Genomic DNA, 21199 nt, shown 5'->3' with positions numbered 1-21199 from the left:
CCATCATCCATCCATCCAAATGAGTCAACAGCTATTTATCCCATTGGGACAGGGCACTATAATATGGGCCCTTAATATAGCATTAAACACTGCTTCCTCTGTCCACAATGTGGAAGGATTCTTGAGACGCTCACAGTGTTTATTACACCAGTAAGATGACTGTTTATCATTCATTCACTCAATCGTGTTTATTGAATGCTTACTGTGTGCAGAGCACTGTACTAAGCGCTTGGGAAATACAGGTTGGTTTACGCTACTGGAACCAAGACAGCTAATAAGGACTTCGATCCTGAAGCTCTACTAAGGAAGCGTTGCTTTAATCTGAAGCTGTCCCACTGGCATTAGAGATCTGTCAACATTTCAGAAATGAGGAGCGACTAGACCTTGGAAAAAAGGCGGATAGTCAGGACAGGCATTTTGAACATGTGACTGACACCCAACAAGCCAGTACAGAATCCAGGGAACACCAAGAGGCTGCAAGACCCTCAAGTTCTGCTCCAGCTGGGCGTCCTTTTTTGTGGCTGAAGGTTCCCGGGGCATCCGAGTTTGGGATTAGTTGGTAGGCAAGTGTCCCTCCCTCCCCACGGCCCGGAAACTTGGGAGAGTAGCTTCCTGGCATCAGCAGCAGTGACACCTCCACTGGAAAAATGAAGTTAACACTGGGGCCTAAGACAAGAAGTGTGGGTGGCTTCCCCTCTCCCTCCTCCTGCTGCTAATGACTGTGGGGAAGATCACTTGAATGAATCTGTTTGTGATGGGAAAAAAATGCATGCATGTGTGTGTCGGAGAGAGAGAGAGACAGAGACTTTCCGCTCCCGTTTTCCTTCCCCACAATCTTCGACCAGTGTTCCTATCTCCAAACTGCACCAACTCACTGAACCTGCAAGAAATTTAAATTCACTTTTATTCCATTTCATTTCTTTTCATTCAGTAGAACGGGCTGTTCCTTCTTTCCTATTAGAGGACAATCTTTCTAGGAATCTAACACCATATAAAGTCCATTCGCAGGAATGTGCCCGACAGTCTTTTAGACTGTGAGCCCACTGTTGGGTAGGGACCGTCTCTATATGTTGCCAACTTGTACTTCCCAAGCGCTTAGTACAGTGCTCTGCACACAGTAAGCACTCAGTAAATACGACTGACTAAAGGACCCGCCTGGTCCAACAGGATGACATTCCTTCAAACAATTTGGCAATTTAGAAAAACTGACCTTGAGGTTTGAAGCGGTCGGTCCCTTTTAGAGTGCCTGTAACTTAGTACATCAAGGGGAAACAACCTGCCCCTAAAAGGAACTTACTAATTAAAATTTACAAAAAAATAAATAAAATAACTCTAACCCTTCAAGGCAGGGAAGCCAGGCTTATCTACCTTGATGTGTGGACTGAAATCCTGATTTCAGAGAGCCGCTCTTTCCCAGGGGAGGATGTAACCGCCCACCTCGAGCACAATCTGTGAATCTCACAAATAGGCTTGTGAACCATAGCAGTCCCATGATTTTGGATAGATGTGGATGAGTACTTCCCAATCGCTTAGTACAGTGCTCTGCACACAGTAAGCGCTCAATAAATACGATTGATTGATTGATCGATTGATTGATGAGGGCATTGCAAGGGGGAGAAAAAGCCCCTGTTCACTCAAGCACTACCAACTGTTGAGAACAAATATTTCTGGAGAACCCGTGACAATCTGTAGCCCAGGGAGCAGTGACCTGTTCTCACTGGTCCCTGGAGGGCAGAAGCAAATTCGGGGATGGAAGGACAGCCTTCCATAAGATTTACTGGGGAGGTGTGGCAGAGTTAAAGTTCTCCTTGGGGATTTTCACTACAGAACAGTCACCCCAGGACAAATCCCCAAGGATTTGTCTTTTAAACTTAGTGGGGAATGTCTCTCCCCTTCTAGGCTGTGAGCTCCTTGAGGGCAGGGATCGCAACTACCATCTCTGTTGTACTGTGCTCTCCCAAGTGTTCTCCCAAGTGCTTAGTATGTCCAGAAACGCTCTGGGCATATTACTCCCCTCCTCAATAATCTCCAGCGGCTACCAATCAATCTGCGCATCAGGCAGAAACTCCTCACCCTGGGCTTCAAGGCTGTCCATCACCTCGCCCCCTGCTACCTCACCTCCCTTCTCTCCTTGTCCAGCCCAGCCCGCACCCTCTGCTCCTCCGCTCCTCCGCCGCTAATCTCCTCACCGTACCTCCTTCTCGCCTGTCCCGCCATCGACCTCCGGCCCACGTCATCCCCCGGGCCTGGAATGCTCTCCCTCTGCCCATCCACCAAGCTAGCTCTCTTCCTCCCTTCAAGGCCCTGCTGAGAGCTCACCTCCTCCAGGAGGCCTTCCCAGACTGAGCCCCTTCCTTCCTCTCCCCCTCGTCCCCCTCTCCGTCCCCCCCCATCTTACCACCTTCCCTTCCCCACAGCACCTGTATATATGTATATATGTTTGTACATATTTATTACTCTATTTATTTATTTATTTATTTATTTTACTTGTACATATCTATTCTATTTATTTTATTTTGTTAGTATGTTTGGTTTTTTTTTTTCTCTGTCTCCCCCTTTTAGACTGTGAGCCCAATGTTGGGTAGGGACTGTCTCTATATGTTGCCAATTTGTACTTCCGAAGCGCTTAGTACAGTGCTCTGCACATAGTAAGCGCTCAATAAATATGATTGATTGATTGATTGATAGTATAGTGCTCTGCACATGGGAAGCACCCAATAAGTGCCACTTATTGATCATTTTACCCCATGGAAAGCCTTGCCCCCTTCCCTTTTCCTCCTGGGAACCATTCAGCACAGATCACTGCCCTTTAGGGAACTCTCTGCCATTCCTCTTCCTCCCCCACACATCAGAGAGGAAGAGCACGCGCTTGGGAGTCAGAGGGTCACAGGTTCTAATCCCAGCTCTGCCACTTGTCTGCTGTGTGACCCTGGGCAAGTCACTTCACTTCTCTGTGCTTCAGTTACCTCATCGGTAAAATGGGGATTGAGACTCGGAGCCCTATGTGGGACACGGACTCTGTCCAACTCAATTTGCTTGCAACCACCCCAGTGCTTAATACAGTGCCTGCTCATAGTAAGCGCTTAACAAATACAGTTATTATTATTCACTCTTATTGACTTCTCTATTTGCAAATATTTTTAAGTCTGTTTCCCCCATTAGAGTCTAAGCTCCTTGTGGACAGGAACAATAGCAACAATAATAACTGTAGGATTCGTTAAGCGGTCACCCTATGCCAAGCCCTGAACTAACTGCTGGGATAGATTCAAGTCACTTTTTTTTTTCTTTTTTGCCTCATGCTTTCCCAAGCTTTCTGGGCAGGACATTCCTCAACAATTACTACCTTCTGAGCACCTGGGTCCCGGGAAGAATTCCAAACAAAAATGCTAAAATGAGAAAGCCGGCCTTCAGGGACCAACCCCCACCACAGCTTTCTGGGGTCTCCACTTACCTCCTGCTTTCTAGGCACTTTGTTTCCATAGTGCCAGTCGTGAAACGGCTCTTTTTAAAATGTGTTTTTGTTTTGGTTTTTTTACCTTTTTTGGTGAAAAACTCCTTGGAATATTTTCCTGCCACAATGAGCTTGCGCGGCACTTTCCCCAGAAGTTCTATGATCAATGCAATGTGATCTATATGTTCCGGGCATTTCAAAGAGGGAAGAAAAAGACATACATAACAGAGGTAACACCAAAATTCTCCTGTCAGAGCAGCAGCAGCTGCCCGGGGCATTGAAAGAAAGAACAGCAGATACACATATATATACACCCACACATGCAAACACACTTCTCTGGTTAGATCGCTGCCCTCTTGCTCTCATCCCTAAGCACCAAGGAGATGGCCAGCAACGCACCTCATGGGAGGATTGGGGCGACGGAGGGCGAGGGGCGTGGGGGAGGAAGGGGAGCGGGGGTCTCAAGACTACTCCAATCGGATCCCCACAGCCAGGGGACGAGGGCAGGAGCCGAGCGAGCTTTGGATGCGAACGCTCCTGCCTGCCTGGATTCCCTGGTGCCTGGAGAAAAGCTAGAGCCGAGCACATACTACCTCTGCGATTGAAGATGTCCTGGGAGTATTTCCCACTGAGGGCAAAGCGTCTTGGGATTCTGCCTATCAGCTCTATAATATGCGCAATGTGGTCTAAAACAAAAGCGGGAAGAAGAAAGGATCAAGGAGAAGCCAAGTATGAGTTACTTTCTAAGAACAACTTGTCTTAAAGACTAACACGAGACATGGCGGGAACGGTGGGGCAGGGAAGAAAAACTACTACTAATAATTCTATTTATTAAGCGCTTACTATGTGCCAAGCACCACACTGAGCACCGGGGAGTGATACCAGATCACTGCTTACAGGTTTGGGCTGTTCTAGTATCGCGTTTGTCGAACATCGGCAGTGTCGGGGCTGGAGACTCGACTCTCTTTGGGCTGCCCATCTTGGTTCAAATCCTTACGGGAACGAGTTTATAGATTGCTTTTTATGTAGGGTGGAATCCTGGCAACACTATAAACCAGGATGCTCAGGACCCCGCTCAGGAGAAAAGTACCTCCAACAAAAAGAATGAAGGGCACCAGGTCCCTTTGGAGGCTATGTTCACGCAAACTGATGAATCTAAACTCGTTCACTCGACTCCCCTACGTCGGCGGAAGGAATTTCACCCCCGAAAAATACCATCTCCACCTCCAAGTTCTGGCTGGAATGGGATGCCAGAATCAGGGAAAGTTTTTCTGACATCCGTGAGCCTGTATGGACACAGTGCAGTATTGGATGAAACCAAATAGTTGGGCCCACGCAGAGTGGACACAGTAAGAACTAAAATTTGAGTTTTCATTTCTGCAAAATTCTGGTTTTTGTTTTTTTCCCTGCATGAGACCTGGGTGGAACTGAAAAACGGGAATACCATTGAAGAGCAGAGCGAAACTATAAAGAGAAACCACATAAACGAATGAAGTGGAAATCTAATCTTCCACAGATTGTAAATTCTCCTTCTGGGTGGAACTCTTGCTACTTGGATATTTTACTCCATGGAACAATTTGGGATTTTTGCCTTAGGATATGGCTAGGACGGGCCCCAGAAACTCTCAAACTCATAGCTAACACTTTATGAAACAGTTACTTTCCAGTTAATTTCTTACTACTAGGTTACTATGACATTACCTATAACCTGCCACCATAGAATTAGGATTAAAGCAATCTTTAAATAAAACCCTGACTTTGACCGGCAGAATGCTGACGATGTAAACCGATTTTTCTGGAAAAAAAAGGGTCAGGTCACCTCCTCTTCCAACTGGAAAAAAGCGTTTTGAGGCTCGGAAGGGAAGTGATACCTGCGGCGTTCTCAACGAATGAAGTGGAAATCTAATCTTCCACAGATTGTAAATTCTCCTTCTGGGTGGAAATCTTGCTACTTTGGATATTTTACTCCATGGAACAATTTAGGATTTTTGCCTTAGGATATGGCTAGGACGGGCCCAGAAACTCTCAAACTCATAGCTAACACTTTATGAAACAGTTACTTTCCAGTTAATTTCTTACTACTAGGTTACTACGACATTACCTATAACCTGCCACCATAGAATTAGGATTAACGCAGTCTTTAAATAAAACCCTGACTTTGACCGGCAGAATGCTGACGATGTAAACCGATTTTTCTGGAAAAAAAGGGTCAGGTCACCTCCTCTTCCAACTGGAAAACAGCGTTTTGAGGCTCGGAAGGGAAGTGATACCTGGGGCGTTCTCAACGAATGAAGTGGAAATCTAATCTTCCACAGCTTGTAAATTCGCCTTCTGGGTGGAACTCTTGCTACTTTGGATATTTTACTCCATGGAACAATTTAGGATTTTTGCCTTGGGATATGGCTAGGACGGGCCCCAGAAACTCTCAAACTCATAGCTAACACTTTATGAAACAGTTACTTTCCAGTTAATTTCTTACTACTATGTTACTATGACATTACCTATAACCTGCCACCATAGAATTAGGATTAAAGCAGTCTTTAAATAAAACCCTGACTTTGACCGGCAGAATGCTGACGATGTAAACCGATTTTTCTGGAAAAAAAGGGTCAGGTCAACTCCTCTTCCAACTGGAAAAAAGCGTTTTGAGGCTTGGAAGGGAAGTGATACCTGGGGTGGTCTCAACAAGTAATGATAGTAGACGGAATAACTCCAGAGCAGAAGGTCGGAATGCTTCAGGGCACTTACAGAACGGTAAACTCTTCCTTTCACCAGACGGAACCACATTTGGGCACTGGAGGCAGGAAGGGGCACAACCTAAGTCAAAGGCGGCTCCCTTAAACTGAGAGTTGCAGTCCCATCTTCTTCATTAATAAGTGCCCCGGCCTAAACTGTCGCCTAAATTGGTAACATTTCCAGCGATGTTTCAAAATGTCCCTCGGACTTAAAGTTAGCACGGCTCAAACTCTACCCAGAGAACGTTGGGCTTGGGCCAAACGGGAGAACTCATCCATCCACTAGGCTTGCGCTGGCCTTCAAACAGGTAGTACGAGACAACATTTTTAGAGCGCCAAATAGCTTACTTTTATTGCAATTTTCACACCCCAGGAACTACTCCGAACCTCGAGTGTCATTTCTGACTTGGGGCATTCCCTTGAGAGTTACAGATGAAAAAATGATTCCAGGGCAAAGACAAATAAATAAATAAAATCACGTCACATTGCTCTGGGCAGCGTTCCTCCTCAATTTAGAAAATCGCTAGATGGTTTTAGAAAAACCTGCATTTTGGTCTCAATTTAAATGTTTTCACTAGGAGTCTCGTCGTAGCAGAGGTGATTAGCATGGTGTCACACAGTAAGTGCTGGACTAGGGTGACTTCATAGTAAAATACTGATTCTTTGTAATGGAAGAGCCTCAATCATCCAAGCTGGGGGACGGCAAGACCCAAGTTGGGGGATAGCAAGGCTTTTTCTGGTAAAATACTGATTCTTTGTAATGGAAGAGCCTCAATCATCAAAGCTGGGGGATGGCAAGACCCAAGTTGGGGGATAGAAAGGCTTTTTTCTGGTAAGTGTATAAGGCAACCTTGTTTAATTTTAGGGACTTGAGCACTAGTGAATACCACACTTAACAGCCGCACCTTGATTTTTGAACTGAGGGTGAGAAGGGAACGACAAACATAAGAGATAAGGGAAACCTTTTGATGGGTGCCACTTAAACTGGGGAAACACACAGTCTTTAAACTAACAACGGAACTCTTCCTACCCCTCTCAAAATGGCATCTAAAAATGATCAAACTTTCCAGATGTCACAAAATATGCCTATTCTTTTAAGTGGAGATAGTGACAGTCTAATGCACAAATATAACAAATATTCTTAAATCAACCACGGCTGAATTAGGATAAACTTGTAAATTGATTTAAAATTAGGTTTTTGAGGAATTAACCTTACTTAATAAAAAAATGAGTGAAAAAGCATCACGTAGTTTTTCCAAGTATCTGGCTGACACTGTCAGAGATGAAAAACTAGACGGGGTGAACCCACAAATTCATAACCGACTAATAGGTAAATCCCTACACTGGTTTGCTACTTAAGGCATTATGCTTAACTTTTCTTCTACCTTATCCCCATTACGGTGGTTGAGACTGGTTTGCTGGAGGAGACTGTATGGGTTGGATCAGGCTAGGGCTATAAATATTTTTACTGAAAAATCTGTGTTTGTGTGTTTTGGGGGGCACGAATTCCATTTATCGGGTGGGTCTTGGTAGAACGATGGTATCTGATACCATATTTACTAGTATAACTGTCCAAATCTAGATTTTTGAAGCGGAAAAGATTTTGTAAGCAGTGACAGCAGCATCCGTGGAAGGCGGGGTTGGTAAGAAGTGGCAATGCAGAAGAGACAGGCTGCTGGGGAAGGGGAGTGTCTTCACGGAGATGTGTACTATGGGGGATGAAGAAGAGAAGGGTCAGACCATGACAAAGCAGCAGCAACAGGCTCACCCTGGGCGGTGGGGAATTTCTGTTGAGTTGGGCAAGAAATGGGGGAAGAGGAGAAGGGACGGAGTTGATTCAGTAAGTACCTACTGAATGCATGCCCCTTGGGAGAACGTAATAAAAGTAAGTGGTGCACTCCCAAATACTCGCTTAGCTTTCTCTTCCTTTGCCCCTCCTTAATTTTCACCACCTCTCCTAGTGCTAGATTTAAATCTAATATGACCTGCATAATCGCCCCACCCCTATTTTAATGTTACAAAACCTAAGTCAAAAAAAGTGGGGCATTTGTACAAGTAAACATCATTTCATGAGTATCACTCAGGGCTCTAGTGTAGTGTAATTCTGCCTACAAGCACATGTCATAATTGGGCAATGCCGGATGATGATTTGTTCCCTGAGCCAAAATTCAATCTGGGCAACAGAGGGGGAAAAAACAGCAATAAAGGATAAAAGAAAAGAGCTAGGGGTTCAAGCTGAAGTTAAATGACTCTCACTCAGGTTTGATCGTCCTTAGCTCAACCTCCAATAAAGCCAAAAGATGACTTTTGGAAGTGAATATTTCTCTGGCATTGTTGACTCAGGAATTTACCTCCAGAAATCAAATTGAAGAAAACAAAGATCCTCCACACCAGTTGTCTAGTAGTAACTCAAATTTGTTTAAAGTTATTCTCAAAATATCTAAGCTCAGCATTAACTAACGATGACTAGCATAACCCTGGAAAACTACACAAAAACAAGGGACACTCACCTTCATCCCGAGTATACTCTTCTCCTGAGTGAGGCTCAAACAGATAATCTCCTGTGGCGAGCTCAAAGGCCTAAGAAAAAAGGAGAACAGCAGCACATTAAAGTGACAAAGATAAACCAGAAACTGGCAGGAAGACTGATTACTTCCATGCTTAACCTCTGGATATTTGGCTGAAACGCTCTGCAAATGATCACTTTTTGAGGTCCAAGAAACCTTTCCTCCGCAACCTCCTCTCACAAGCCTGGCTCTTGATTAACTTGAGTGCGATGATGAAAAGAATTTAGTTACTGCTAAGAGTCATTTCATGCCAAAAGAGGGCAGGGGGAAGAGAGAAGAAAAGCAAGGAATATATTTTTTGAGCTTCACTCCTTACGCCAGTTTTTAGTTTGTTCCTACTTGGGTCAAAAATCTGGGGTCTAGTTTGGGTCCAGCCAAGCCCCAGGAATACGTAGCCTATATCTGATGGGTTCGAATCCAGACTCCACCGCTTGTCAGCTGTGTGACTTCGGGCAAGTCACTTCATTTCTCTGGGCCTCAACTGTAAAATGGGGATGAAGACTGTGAGCCCCACGTGGGATAACCTGTTAACCTTGTATCTACCCCAGTGCTTAGAACAGTGCTTGGTGCGTAGTAAGCGCTTAACAAATACCATCATTATTATTATATAATAATCATCATCATCATTATCACCATACTTGTGGCATTTGTTAGGTGCATACTCTGTGCCAAGCACTATACTAAGCACTTGGATAGATAAAAGATCATCAGGTCTCACTCGGGACTCACAGTCTCAGCAGGAAGGAGAACAGGTACTGACTCCCCATTTTGCAGAAGAGGGAACTGAGGCACAGAGAAGTGAAGTGGCTTGCCCAAAGTCACACGGCAGACAGCAGCACTTGCTCAGTTGTTCCTATCGATCTCTAGAGGCTGCAGCACGGCTTAGTGGAAAGAACACAGGCCCGGGAGTCAGAGGACCTGGGTTCTAATCCTGGCTGCACCACTTGTCTGCTGTGTGACCTTGGGGAAGTCACTTCACTTCCTCTGTTACCTCAATTGTAAAATGGGGATTGAGACTGTGAGCCCTTACTTTGGACAACCTGATTACCTTGTATCTACCCCAGTGTTTAAAATAGTGCTTGGCACATAGCAAGCGCTTAACAAATACCATAATTATGATTATATTATTTTTATAAGCACTCAATAAATACAATTGATTGATTGAGGAAGGGACCCAGAGGAAGGTTCCAGCTGGTCTCCAGGAGCACAAGAGAACTCATTCAAGAGGGATAAACAGGTGGTGCTTTGCTTTTCATTCTTGTTGGAAATAGAGTGACATAAGGGGCATTCTCCAACAGCAGGAGGGAGCTAAAAGGGAAAACGATTCAGGGGTTCTGGTCTACGACTCTCCAGTTAGCTAAGGGAAATAACTCAATGGTAAGAATGAAATCTTTGAATCCACTACCAGAACGACTGCAGATGGAGGTGAGGCGTTCTGCGAGAGATATGTGCATGGCGTTGCTATGGGTCGGAGACGACTCAACATCAAAAAACAAGAATGACCCTATGCTGTTGAAGTCAGATGCGTGACTATGCTCTTTGTCATGAGGGACACTGGAATAGCATCAATTAGCAGGAGAGAATTTAGTACCATTTAATACGCTTTGTGAAAAAGGCATTTAAGTCTTCCCAAGAAACCGGAAACCACATCTCACTAAAACACATTTCCAGATAGGGAAGAAGCCAAAATAGGAGGTTTGAGACTTCTCCATCAATATTCTCTAATACTCCCTTGGGCACACATTGGTTGGCACATAGTAAGCGCTTAACAAATACCATCATTATTAGAAAAGCCAAGCAGGGAAACAGCAGTGATTTGGAACTATTCTTCATAAAGTTGCTAACCTTCCCTGCTCTGACTCACAGACATAACCACTCCACTCTACCCTCTCCCCTGGGGCAAACTCTTGATACCCTTTCTCAGAACTATTTGTTTTATGGCATTTGTTAAGTGCTTACTATGTGTCAAGCATTGTTCTAAGCACTAAGGTACATACAAGTTTATCAAGACGGACACAGTCCTTGTTCCATGAGGGCCTCAGAGTCAAACTGTTACCTCACCAAGTCAGGTCTGAGTTCCTTCTCTGACGGAGGCCTTGGACCACCTGAGATTTCATTCATTCATTCAATCGTATTTATTGAGTGCTTACTATGTGCAGAGCACTGTACTAAGCGCTTGGGAAGTACAAGTCGGCAACGTATAGACACGGTCTCTACCCAACAACGGGCTCACAGTCTAGAAGAGATCTGATTAATAATTCCAGCAGCTGAAGGGTAAGCAACCTAGCTCCCAAAATCATCATCATCAATTGTATTTATTGAGCGCTTACTATGTGCAGAGCACTGTACTAAGCGCTTGGGAAGTACAAATTGGCAACATATAGAGACAGTCCCTAACCAACAGTGGGCTCACAGTCTAAAAGTCCCAAAATGTTGGCTAACCTCTTACAGGGAAATTCTTTCAGTTCCAAATATGTGCTTTTTTTTTTTAGATGGTATTTGCTAAGCGCTTACTATGTGCCAAGCACTGTTCTAAGCGCTTTTGGCAGGCAACCTAGAAAGTTCTGTTTTGCAAAAGCTTTTCCATGAAGGCACTTTTGACAGAGAGAGCAGACAAAAATATGAACGAAAACCAGCAATCTCTCTGCTATTCTATAGCTGCTTATCTGTCGTCTTAGTTTGATCCTCCACCCCAACGGGCTCATGCCAGGAGTGAACCTATGCAAAAGATGTTTCAGATCAATGGTATTTACTGAACGCTTATTGCGTGCACAGCACTATACTGAACATTTTGGACAGGGTTGCAACAGAGTTGGCAGACCTATTCCCAGCCCACCAAGGGGCACAGACCTAACTCCGGCTGGATGCTGGGTTCAAAAGTGCCAGCTGCTCTGCTAGATGCCACCAAATATCCGTTGTTCTTGCCAAGCAGCAGTCCCCCGGCAGCCTCGCGACAAACAACCAAGTGCAAATCCAAACTTACCATACACGCCGTGCTCCAGATGTCTGCTGGGGTATTGTAACCAGATCCTATCAGCACCTCCAGAGATCGATACTGTCTGGTCTGAATATCTTCGGTGAAATGCTTGTGCTGAGGTGGGAGGATGGAGGAAACAAACAGGAAAACGGTGTTAACCTCGACTGTTCTTACGGTGATGGTACGAAAGCTTGGGAAATGAGGAGGATGCTTGTGGGCAGGGAATGTGTCTACCAACTCTGTTTACAACGCACTCACCCAAGCGCTTAATACAGTGCTCGGCACACAGTAAGAGCTCAATAAATACGATTGGCTGCCTCAAGTGGAGCCTTCCCTAGCCAGGGGTTCATTAATTCATTCATTCATTCAATCGTATTTATTGAGCGCTTACTGTGTGCAGAGCACTGTACTAAAGCACTTAAGGGTTCACATTTATTTTATTTTGTTGGTATGTTTGGTTCTGTTCTCTGTCTCCCCCTTTTAGACTGTGAGCCCACTGTTGGGTAGGGACTGTCTCTATGTGTTGCCAATTTGTACTTCCCAAGCACTTAGTACAGTGCTCTGCACATAGTAAGTGCTCAATAAATACGATTGATTGATTGATTGATTCATTAGAGCTAGACTGACCTAAGTGTTCACCAACTCACTGTCACACTGTTTTAAAGGCTGTCCCAGGCCTTTAAATATTCATATTGAAATATTTTAAAGAAAGATGCATTTCTTATATATTTATTTAAATATATATAAAATGTTTTATATAAATATATTTAAATACTTTATAGAAAAATATAAATACACCTCAAAACAGGGACTGTGGCTGTCTACCTTGCCCCAAAATTCAGTTCCTCTTGCTCCCTGGCCCTCCAGATGTGAACTCAGTACATGCTCGACTTAGCTTTGGTAGCATTCTGGGATCTGTAGTTCAAAAGTCCTCGAGGGAAAAGGTGCAAACTTCATTAGGGAAGGGAAGAATGTTCTGATGGTCCAGTTGTCACCAAAAGTAATATGGTCACATAATTTATAACTCATTTTTAACTTACAAGAGTTTTAGCCAGCAAAAAAAGCCCAAACAAAAAAAAGCCGTGTAAGCGCTCAGGTAAAGATATCTGGGAATTCACCCAGTTATAACAACAGTGTGCCACTGCTGCATTTTTAAGAGCTTAAAACTATTTTCCCAACATGAAGATTATTTTAACTTTTAACAAATAACTACTTCCTAACAATATCTTTGGGGCCACCCTAAGGAGACTGAACATTTTTCAGAATCCAAATAACAATTTAACCTCCACGAGAAACAGATGGCTGTGAATAGGAGGCTACAACACCATTCATTTCTTTCTATTCATTCAATCGTATTTATTGAGCGCTTACTGTGTGCTGAGCACTGTACTAAGCAAGTCAGCAGCATATAGAAACGGTCCCAACCCAACAGTGAGCTCACAGTCTAGAAGGGGGAGACAGACAACAGAACATTTGTCAAAGCCATCAGAATAAATAGAATTATAGCTATATGCACATCATTAATACAATATAGCAAATATGTACAAATATATGCAAGTGCTGTAGGGCGGGGGGTGGTGATGGAGAGGAGAGGAAAAAGGGGGCTCTGTCTGGGAAGGCCTCCTGGAGGAGGTGAGCTCTCAGTAGGGCTTTGAAGGGAGGAAGAGAGCTAGTTTGGCAGGTGTGTGGAGGGAGGGTATTCCAGGCCAGGGAAAGGACGTGGGCCGGGGGTCGATGGCGGGACAGGCGAGAACGAGGCCCAGTGAGGAGGTTAGCGGTGGCACAGGAGCGGAGGGTGCAGGCTGGTCTGTAGGAGGAGAGAAGGGAGGTGAGGTAGGTGGGGGGCGACGTGATGGACAGCCTTGAAGCCGAAAGTGAGGAGTTTTCGCTTGATTCATTGGTTGACAGGCAACCACTGGAGATTTTTGAGGAGGGGACTGACATGCCCAGACCGTTTCTGTACAAAGATAATCCGGGTGGCAGAGTGAAGTACAGACTGAAGCGGGGACAGACAGGAGGATGGGAGGACAGAGAGGAGGCTGACAGTCTGAGATTAAGGACTTTGTTGCAATCCAGCACAATCCAGCACAACATGACTCAAAAGCATTATTAGAGTTGGTAATAACTGTGCGATTAAGTGCTTACTATGTGTCAACCACTGTATTGAGAAGCAGCGTGGCTCAGTGGAAAGAGCCCGGGGTTTGGAGTCAGAGGTCATGGGTTCAAATCCCGGCTCCACCAATTGCCAGCTGTGTGACTTTGGGCAAGTCACTTGACTTTTCTGTGCCTCAGTTCCCTCATCTGTAATATGGGGGTTAAGATTGTGAGCCCCACCCGGAACAACCTGATCACCTTGTAACCTCCCCAGCGCTTAGAACAGTGCTTTGCACATAGTAAGCGCTTAATAAATGCCATCATTATTATTATTGTTACACTCTGGGGTAGACAGTGTATAGGCAGACTGGAGGCTCACAGTCTAATGGGGAGGGTGAATGGGTATTTGATTATACAGATGAGGGAACTGAAGCCCAGAACACTGTTTTTTTTCAAATGGTATTTGTTAAGCTCTTGCTATGTGCCGGACACTATACTAAGCGCTGGGGTAGATACAAGATAACCAGGTTGGCCACAGTCCATGTCCCCAGATGGGCTCAGTATTAATCCCCCTTTTACAGATAAAGTAATTGAGGCAAAGAAGTTAAGTGATTTGGCCGAGTCACTAGACAAGTGATGGAGCTGGAATTAGAATTCGGGTCCTTCTGATACCCAGACCCATGTTCTAACCACTGACCTAGGCTGCTTCTTATCACCTAAGTGACTTGCTCCATGTCATATAAGCAAAGTAAGTGGAGCTGGGATTCGAACCTAAGTCCTCAGATTCCCAGGCCTGTGCTCTTTCTACTAGGCCACTGGAGCCCTCAGAGGATAACTGAATGGATAGCGCAGGGGCCGAGGAGTCTAATCCCAGCTCTACCACTTGTCTGCTGTGACACCCTGGGCAAGTCATTTACCTTCTCCTGCCTCAGTTCCCTTATCTGCAGATGTGGAGATTAACACCTCTTCTCCCTCCTGTGCTCCCCATGTGGGACCTAATTTATCTTGTACCTACCCAGGGCTTGGTACAGTGGCTAGCACATAGTAAGTGCTTAACAAATTCAATTTCAAAAGGAAAAAAATCAGTCCTGTATTTATGTGCGCCTCGACGCTGCACCCAGATTCTGCTTGACGGCTGAGATCCGTGAGGGTCTGTGGCTCTGTGCTTCACCAAAGAAGTGGGGTAGCAAACCGTGAAATGCTCGTTACCTATTAAAATCACACTGGAGTCATCAGGGTTTTGAGGCTTTGTGCGCTCTGCCCACGGTAAATACCGCTGCTGATGAAAACGGGAAGGGTTGGGAGGAAAGACAAGAAGTAGCGTGGCCCAGTGGATAGAGTACAGGCCTGGGAGTTGGAAGGACCTGGGTTCTAATTAATCCCAGCTCCACCACTTGTCTCCTGTGTGAGCTTGGGCAACTCGCTTCACTTCCCTGTGTCTCAGTTACCTCGTCTATCAAATTGGGATTAAAGATCATGAGCCCAGGTGGGACACGGACTGAGTCCAACCAGATTAGTTTGTACCTACCCCTGCTTAGTACAGTGCCTGACACATAGTAAGCACTTAACAAATACCATAAGAAGAGTACTAATGTTTAATCCCACTCCGGTATGATGCTGGTTTAATTGTAGGGTCATTGCAGGGGGGGAGATTGGATTTTCTACAGGATTTTTATTTAGAATTAGTAGGTCTCCCTACTCAGCAGCTCAATTGTGGGCAGTGAGCATATCTTCATTAATAAGATCTTGAATTTTGATTTAAAAGAGTCAGTGGCAATACATCTGTTTTTCAAATTCATTCATTCAATCGTATTTATTGAGCGCTTACTGTGTGCACAGCATTGTACTGAGCGCTTGGGAAGTACAAGTCGGCAACATACAGAGACGGTCCCTACCCAACAACGGGCTCACAAGTCTAGAAGTCTAGTCTAGAAGTCTAGACTTCAAATGCAAGTCATTCAAGAATCTGTTCACCTGTAATAGGTCTCGAAGAGGAAATTTGCTTGAAGAGAGGTTATCACCATTTTTTAGAAATGACGCAGCTGACTTCCTTTTAGCTGCCTGGGCCCTAGGTAACTACAGGACAAATATGGATTTTGGACTTTGGGTGTGGGCAGGTAACAAAATACACAAAGCAAAAAGGTTTTCCAAACCACACCCAGTATCTGATAGTAAAATGTTTTTTGTTAAGCGCTTACTATGTGCAAAGCAGGGTTCTAAGCGCTGGGGAGGTTACAAGGTGATCAGGTTGTCCCACGGGGAGCTCACAGTTTTAATCCCCATTTTACAGAAGAGGTAACTGAGGCACAGAGAAGTTAAGTGACTTGCCCAAAGTCACACAGCTGACAGTTGGCGGAGTCAGGATTTGAACCCATGACCTCTGACTCCAAAGCCCATGCTCTTTCCACTAAGCCACGCTGCTTCTTCTAAGTAAAACCACTTCGAATCAGCTTGGCAGTTTCTGCTGTGAAGTGACCATCCTCCTTTCCTACTGCATTTTTTTATAAAAGAAATGGCTTTTTGGAGTAGGGCCTTCCAAGAGTGAGTCTTTTTGAGTTACTAGAGCTACAAGGCAATTAAAGAAGAATTGCACTATGGTATTTCGTAGACAAAAAAAAAAAACAAATTCTCTTCCAATAAGAACACTAATAAGCAAATAAGTAACAGGCACTGAACAGAAAAGGTACCAAACCACGTATTTTTAAACTTAAAATGTGGACATCATGGCATAGTGAGGACATAACCATGCCCCACACCAGCCCAGCAGGGAATCCCCAGAAAGTTGTCCTAATGAACCCAGGAGTTTCAACATTAATATATACAATAATAATCATGGTATTTGTTAAAGGCTTATAACGTGTCAGGCACTGTACTAACCATTGGGTTAGGTACAAGATAGTCAGGTTGGACACAGTCCCTGCCCCACGTGGGGCTCACAGTCCCAAATAGGAGGAAATAGGATTTAACCCCCATTTGACAGATGAGGAAACGGAGGCACAGAAGTTAAGTGACTTGCCCAAGGTCACACAGCAGACAGTGGCAGAGCCGGGATTAGAATCCGGGTCCTCTGACTGCCAGCCCTCTGCTCTACCACTGGACCACGCTGCTTCTCTATACAAGTTTTACAGGTCTTCCCTGACTAAGCCCTCCAATCTTCTTCTCCCACTCCCTGACTTGCTCCTTTTATTCATCCCCACTCCCATCCCCACAGCATTTATGTCCATATCCCTAATTTATTTATTTATATCAATGTCTGCCTCCCCCTCTAGACTTTAAGCTCATTTTGTGCAGGGAATGTGTCCGTTTACTGTTATACTGCACTCTTCCAAATGCTTAGTACAGTGCTCTGCACACAGTAAGCACTCAATAAATACGCATGACTGAATGAATGAGCTTACCACCCAGCAGGCATTCCCAAGGTCAGCAATCTTCACTTTGAGCTTCTGTGCATTCTTGGCCTCAAGAGGATTAAGGAGGAAATTTCCTGCAGTAGATTTTCCTAGGTAGAAAAGCAGAGAGATGCTTTACAACATAAAAAATGGCACTTTACTGCCCGCTTCTCAGAGAGCCAACCAGGTCCCTCGTTGCTAGACACTTTGCTCTAAGACAAGAAAACAGGCCAGAAACTGCTCGGCTTTCCAAATCCCATTTACCGTTCCATGTAGATACTCAAAAAAGAAGACTGACAAAGAACATAAAACATTCTAAAGCTGTTCTTTCAGTCGTGCTAGGTCCTAATGTGTTTCTTTCCACCACCTCACCCCTCCCAAAATGCCCCCCCAACACACATATTGGACTCAAAACCCGATGCTTTTACGCCTCAAAGGCTGCCCACGTTACCTTTGTTATCGGCCGGTCCGATATTGTCGTTTTCATCTTCAGAGGGCATCTCGGCCCGGATGCTCTCTTGCAGCTGGCTGATCTCCTGCTCATTGAAGGACTGCTCTTCCCTCATGGAGGGCTGGCACACCATGGTATCGGAAATTAAAGGCGCACAAGAGTCTGACCCTAACGCTTGAGATCCATTCTCCACCTCCCCATTCTGGGGGCTGAGGTCGGGGCTCGGAAAATTGGTCTGTTCCCGGGCCAAGCCTTGGGCTTCCCCATCGTTGGCGTTATTAGGGAGGCCTTCTACTAGCCTTCCCGACTCTTTGTTGGGGCAGTCGGAATAATTAGCCATTTCTACCACTCCGTTGCAATTGACTTCTTTTGTATTACCGTCCCCGGTGCCTTCCAAGATAAGCGTCTGCTTTGGGGCAATGGGAATTTTCTTGTCTAGGAAAGGAAAACAAACACTGCTGAGGAATAGCTCACACAAAAATCCCTCACACAATCTGAACCAGCTGGCAAGGAAAAGAAGTGAGCCTTCCGCCTTAATGCAGCAGGGCAAAGATTGGCCTCAACCCCTCCCAGCTAATAGCCAAGTTTAAAGCTCAGAGAAAGGGCAAGAGGTGGAAACAACGCCTGGATTACCTAGGCCCTCAACTTGCCCAGGTCATCGGACATCTAGGACTTAGTTTGAAAACAGCTTAGGCTGGTCCCTAGGAGCTATTTCGGTGTGTCTGAAACCCATTATGATACAGAAGACTTTTCTACGGCATTTAAGCGCTTCCACGTGTCAAGCACTGTTCTAAGTGTTGAAGTAGATACAAGTTAATCCGGTTGGATATAGTGGTTCACAGTCTAAGGAAGAGGGAGAATGAGAGAACTGAGGTCCAAAGAAGTGAAGTGACTTGCTCAAAGTCACACAGCAAGCCATTGGCAGAGCCAGGATTAGAACCCAGGTCCTCTGACTCCCACTAGGCCATGCTGCTTCTCACGTGTCTTGCTGGCAAGACATTTTGGGGACCCCCGGACCTTACCAAGTTGCTGAAAGGCCACATCACTGGGTGGGTTCTCTTTTAAGGGGTTCCTGGCAGGGTTCTCGGATTTTTCCTGCCCTTCTGGCTGTGCAGGGCTCGACTCTTTCTCCATTTCCTCAATTTCCTGCATTCGCTTCTCCAGCAATTCTGCTTGACGTTTCTGCTTCTTCTTCAATTTCTTCTTCTTATTTTTTGACATTTTGTCAGCCTGAAGGAAGATTGCAAAAGATGCTCTTTCAGGCATCAGGCCCACTTACACCGCACACAGCTGTCAATTGTTGATTGGCTTCTTCTTGTTGCTCTGAGTAGTATTTGTTAAGCGCTTACTACGTGTCAGGCACTGACACTTAAGTGCTGGGGTAGACACAAGAAAATGAGGTCCAGACACATCCCGTCTCAGGTGGGGCTCAAAGGTAAAGTAGGAGGGAAAACAGATGTTGAATCCCCATTTTACAGAACTGAAGCATAGAGAAGTTAAGTGACTTGTCCAAGGTCACACATCTTGGCATAAGTCCATTATCATCTCTCTTCAACATTCTCCTTAGCCATTGGAATGACAATCGATGCTCTGAAAAAGTAACACAAGTTCTAGATCTTGGGCTAATATCATGCTGGATTTTGTGATCCTGACATGTTCATTTCACTCTGTTTCTAACAATGAGGTTATCTATTAATAATAAAAATGGTGGCATTTGTTAAGCACTTACTATGTGCCAAGCACAGTACTAAGTGTTGGGGATGATACAATAATAATAATAATGATAATAACAGTGGTATTTGTTAAGTGCTTACTATGTGGCAGGCACCGTACTAAGCGCTGGGATAGATGCAAGGTAACTGGGTTGGATGTAGTCCTTGTCCCACATAGGGCTCACAGTTTTAATCCCCATTTTTCAGATGAGGCAACTGAGTCAAGGTAACAGGCATGATAATCGGGTCTGACATGGGGCTCACTGTTTAAGTAGGAGGGCCAACAGGTACTGATTCCCCATCTTACAATGAGGGAACTGAGGCACAGAGAAGTGAAGTGACTGCCTAAAGTCACACAGCAGGTACATGGCAAAGGCAAAATCAGAACCCGGATCCTTTAACTGCCAAGCCCATACTCTTTCCACTATGCCACGCGACTTCACATACATTAAGCATTTAATATCTGTCAAGCACTGTGCTAAGTGCCGGGCTCCAACATGATCAGATGGGACAAAGTCCCCATCCCATATGGCGCTCACAGCCCAAGGAGGATGAGGAACCTGATGCCCAAAGAAGTTAAATGACTTGCCCAAGGTCACCTAAGTGAAGAGCCAGGACTAGAATCCCCAATCCTATTCCTTCCACTACGCCACAATACATTCTGCACTTTGGATCTGTCTCAGACCCAGTTAAACGTAACCCCTAGCCAGAGCAACAGACATTTGAGGCAGCCTGGAGAGCTCCGGGAGAAGATTATTTTGCCAAGCGGGGGAAAAGATTGTGAACAGCTGAGGTTTCTTGCTTTCCTAACCAAGTCAATCAAAGAAATAAGGCCTCAGGCCCAAAGTTAAATAGCCAAAACCAATATACTTACTGGTTTGGGCTGGGGAGCAGTACTAACTGGAAAGGAAAAAAAAAAAAACATTTAGTAAAACAGACCAATATCCAAACCACATATTCCACGCCCGAGGTCTGGTGAACATCAGCTGGGAGCGGACAGGAGGGTGGAAGGGGAAAGAGGGACTCCCCAATTTATCATTTCTCCTGCGACCAAGGGGGATGGCATTTTTCAAACAGCATTTGCTAAGCGCTACACGCCAGGCACTGTAATAAACTCTGTGGTTGATACCCCAATAACCAACAATGACACCGACAATAACAGCACTGGAAAAACAAATCCAGAAGGGCAGCCACAAAAATCAAGGTCTGGGATTAGATGCAACTGAAAAGATTAAGGCTCTTCAGCATGGAATGATGGAAGGCTTCAGTGGGAGAGGAATGGGACGTGACTGAATCTTACAAAATCATGAATAGGGTGGGACAGGTGAACGCGGAAGTAACTGCTCGCAAAATCCCACCAACCCCACTGAAGGGGGAGGAATGCAATCAATAGCAGATGAGCCTGAGGGATTTGTGACAGTGGAAAGCGACACAGGTAGAAAATATCACTAAGTTCAAGAAGGGTTTGGTGAGAGATCCTTAATGGGCCATTATACAGAGAGTCTAAGGGTGTAAAATGGTACATCCCACCCCAAGAGGATTTTTTTTTAACGGTATTTGGTAAGCACTTACTACCTGCCGAGCACTATTCTAAGCTCTGGGGTAGATACATGGGAATCAGGTTGGACGCACGGTCCCTGCCCCGCACAGGGCTCCCTGCCTTAATCCTCATTTTACAGATGAGGTAACTGAGGCCCAGAAAAGTGAAGTGACTGTCCAAGGTCACCCAGAGGACAGGAGGTGGAGCTGGGAAGAGGAATCCCATCCCGACCATTTTGTGCTGCCTCTGTCAGAGACCGAATCCTGGGTTGAACAGACCCAGT

At 45.1% G+C, this 21199-nt stretch overlaps 1 protein-coding gene across 5 annotated transcripts in view; it reads right to left on the bottom strand.

Annotated features, from left to right (window-relative positions):
- SRPK1 (SRSF protein kinase 1) overlaps positions 1-21199 on the bottom strand; it is a 79101-nt gene that overhangs the window by 2880 nt on the left and 55022 nt on the right. The window contains exons 9-16 of one of the 5 annotated variants that reach the window (XM_038748737.1): positions 20251-20276; positions 18687-18894; positions 17665-18099; positions 17223-17323; positions 11737-11844; positions 8697-8766; positions 4045-4137; positions 3537-3629 (exon numbers count right to left, since the gene is read on the bottom strand). In XM_038748737.1, the coding sequence (XP_038604665.1) occupies positions 3537-3629; positions 4045-4137; positions 8697-8766; positions 11737-11844; positions 17223-17323; positions 17665-18099; positions 18687-18894; positions 20251-20276 (1134 nt within the window). Of the gene's footprint in view, positions 1-3536; positions 3630-4044; positions 4138-7721; positions 7896-8696; positions 8767-11736; positions 11845-17222; positions 17324-17664; positions 18100-18686; positions 18895-20250; positions 20277-21199 lie in introns of those variants that run through there. The other 4 variants (XM_038748739.1, XM_038748738.1, XM_038748741.1 and 1 more) reach the window with 4 other exon arrangements.

Source organism: Tachyglossus aculeatus, chromosome 7 (assembly GCF_015852505.1).
Source record: "Tachyglossus aculeatus isolate mTacAcu1 chromosome 7, mTacAcu1.pri, whole genome shotgun sequence".
Taxonomy (NCBI): domain Eukaryota; kingdom Metazoa; phylum Chordata; class Mammalia; order Monotremata; family Tachyglossidae; genus Tachyglossus; species Tachyglossus aculeatus.
Note: the sequence above shows the minus strand (reverse complement) of the source record. Positions and strands in the feature narration are given on the sequence as shown.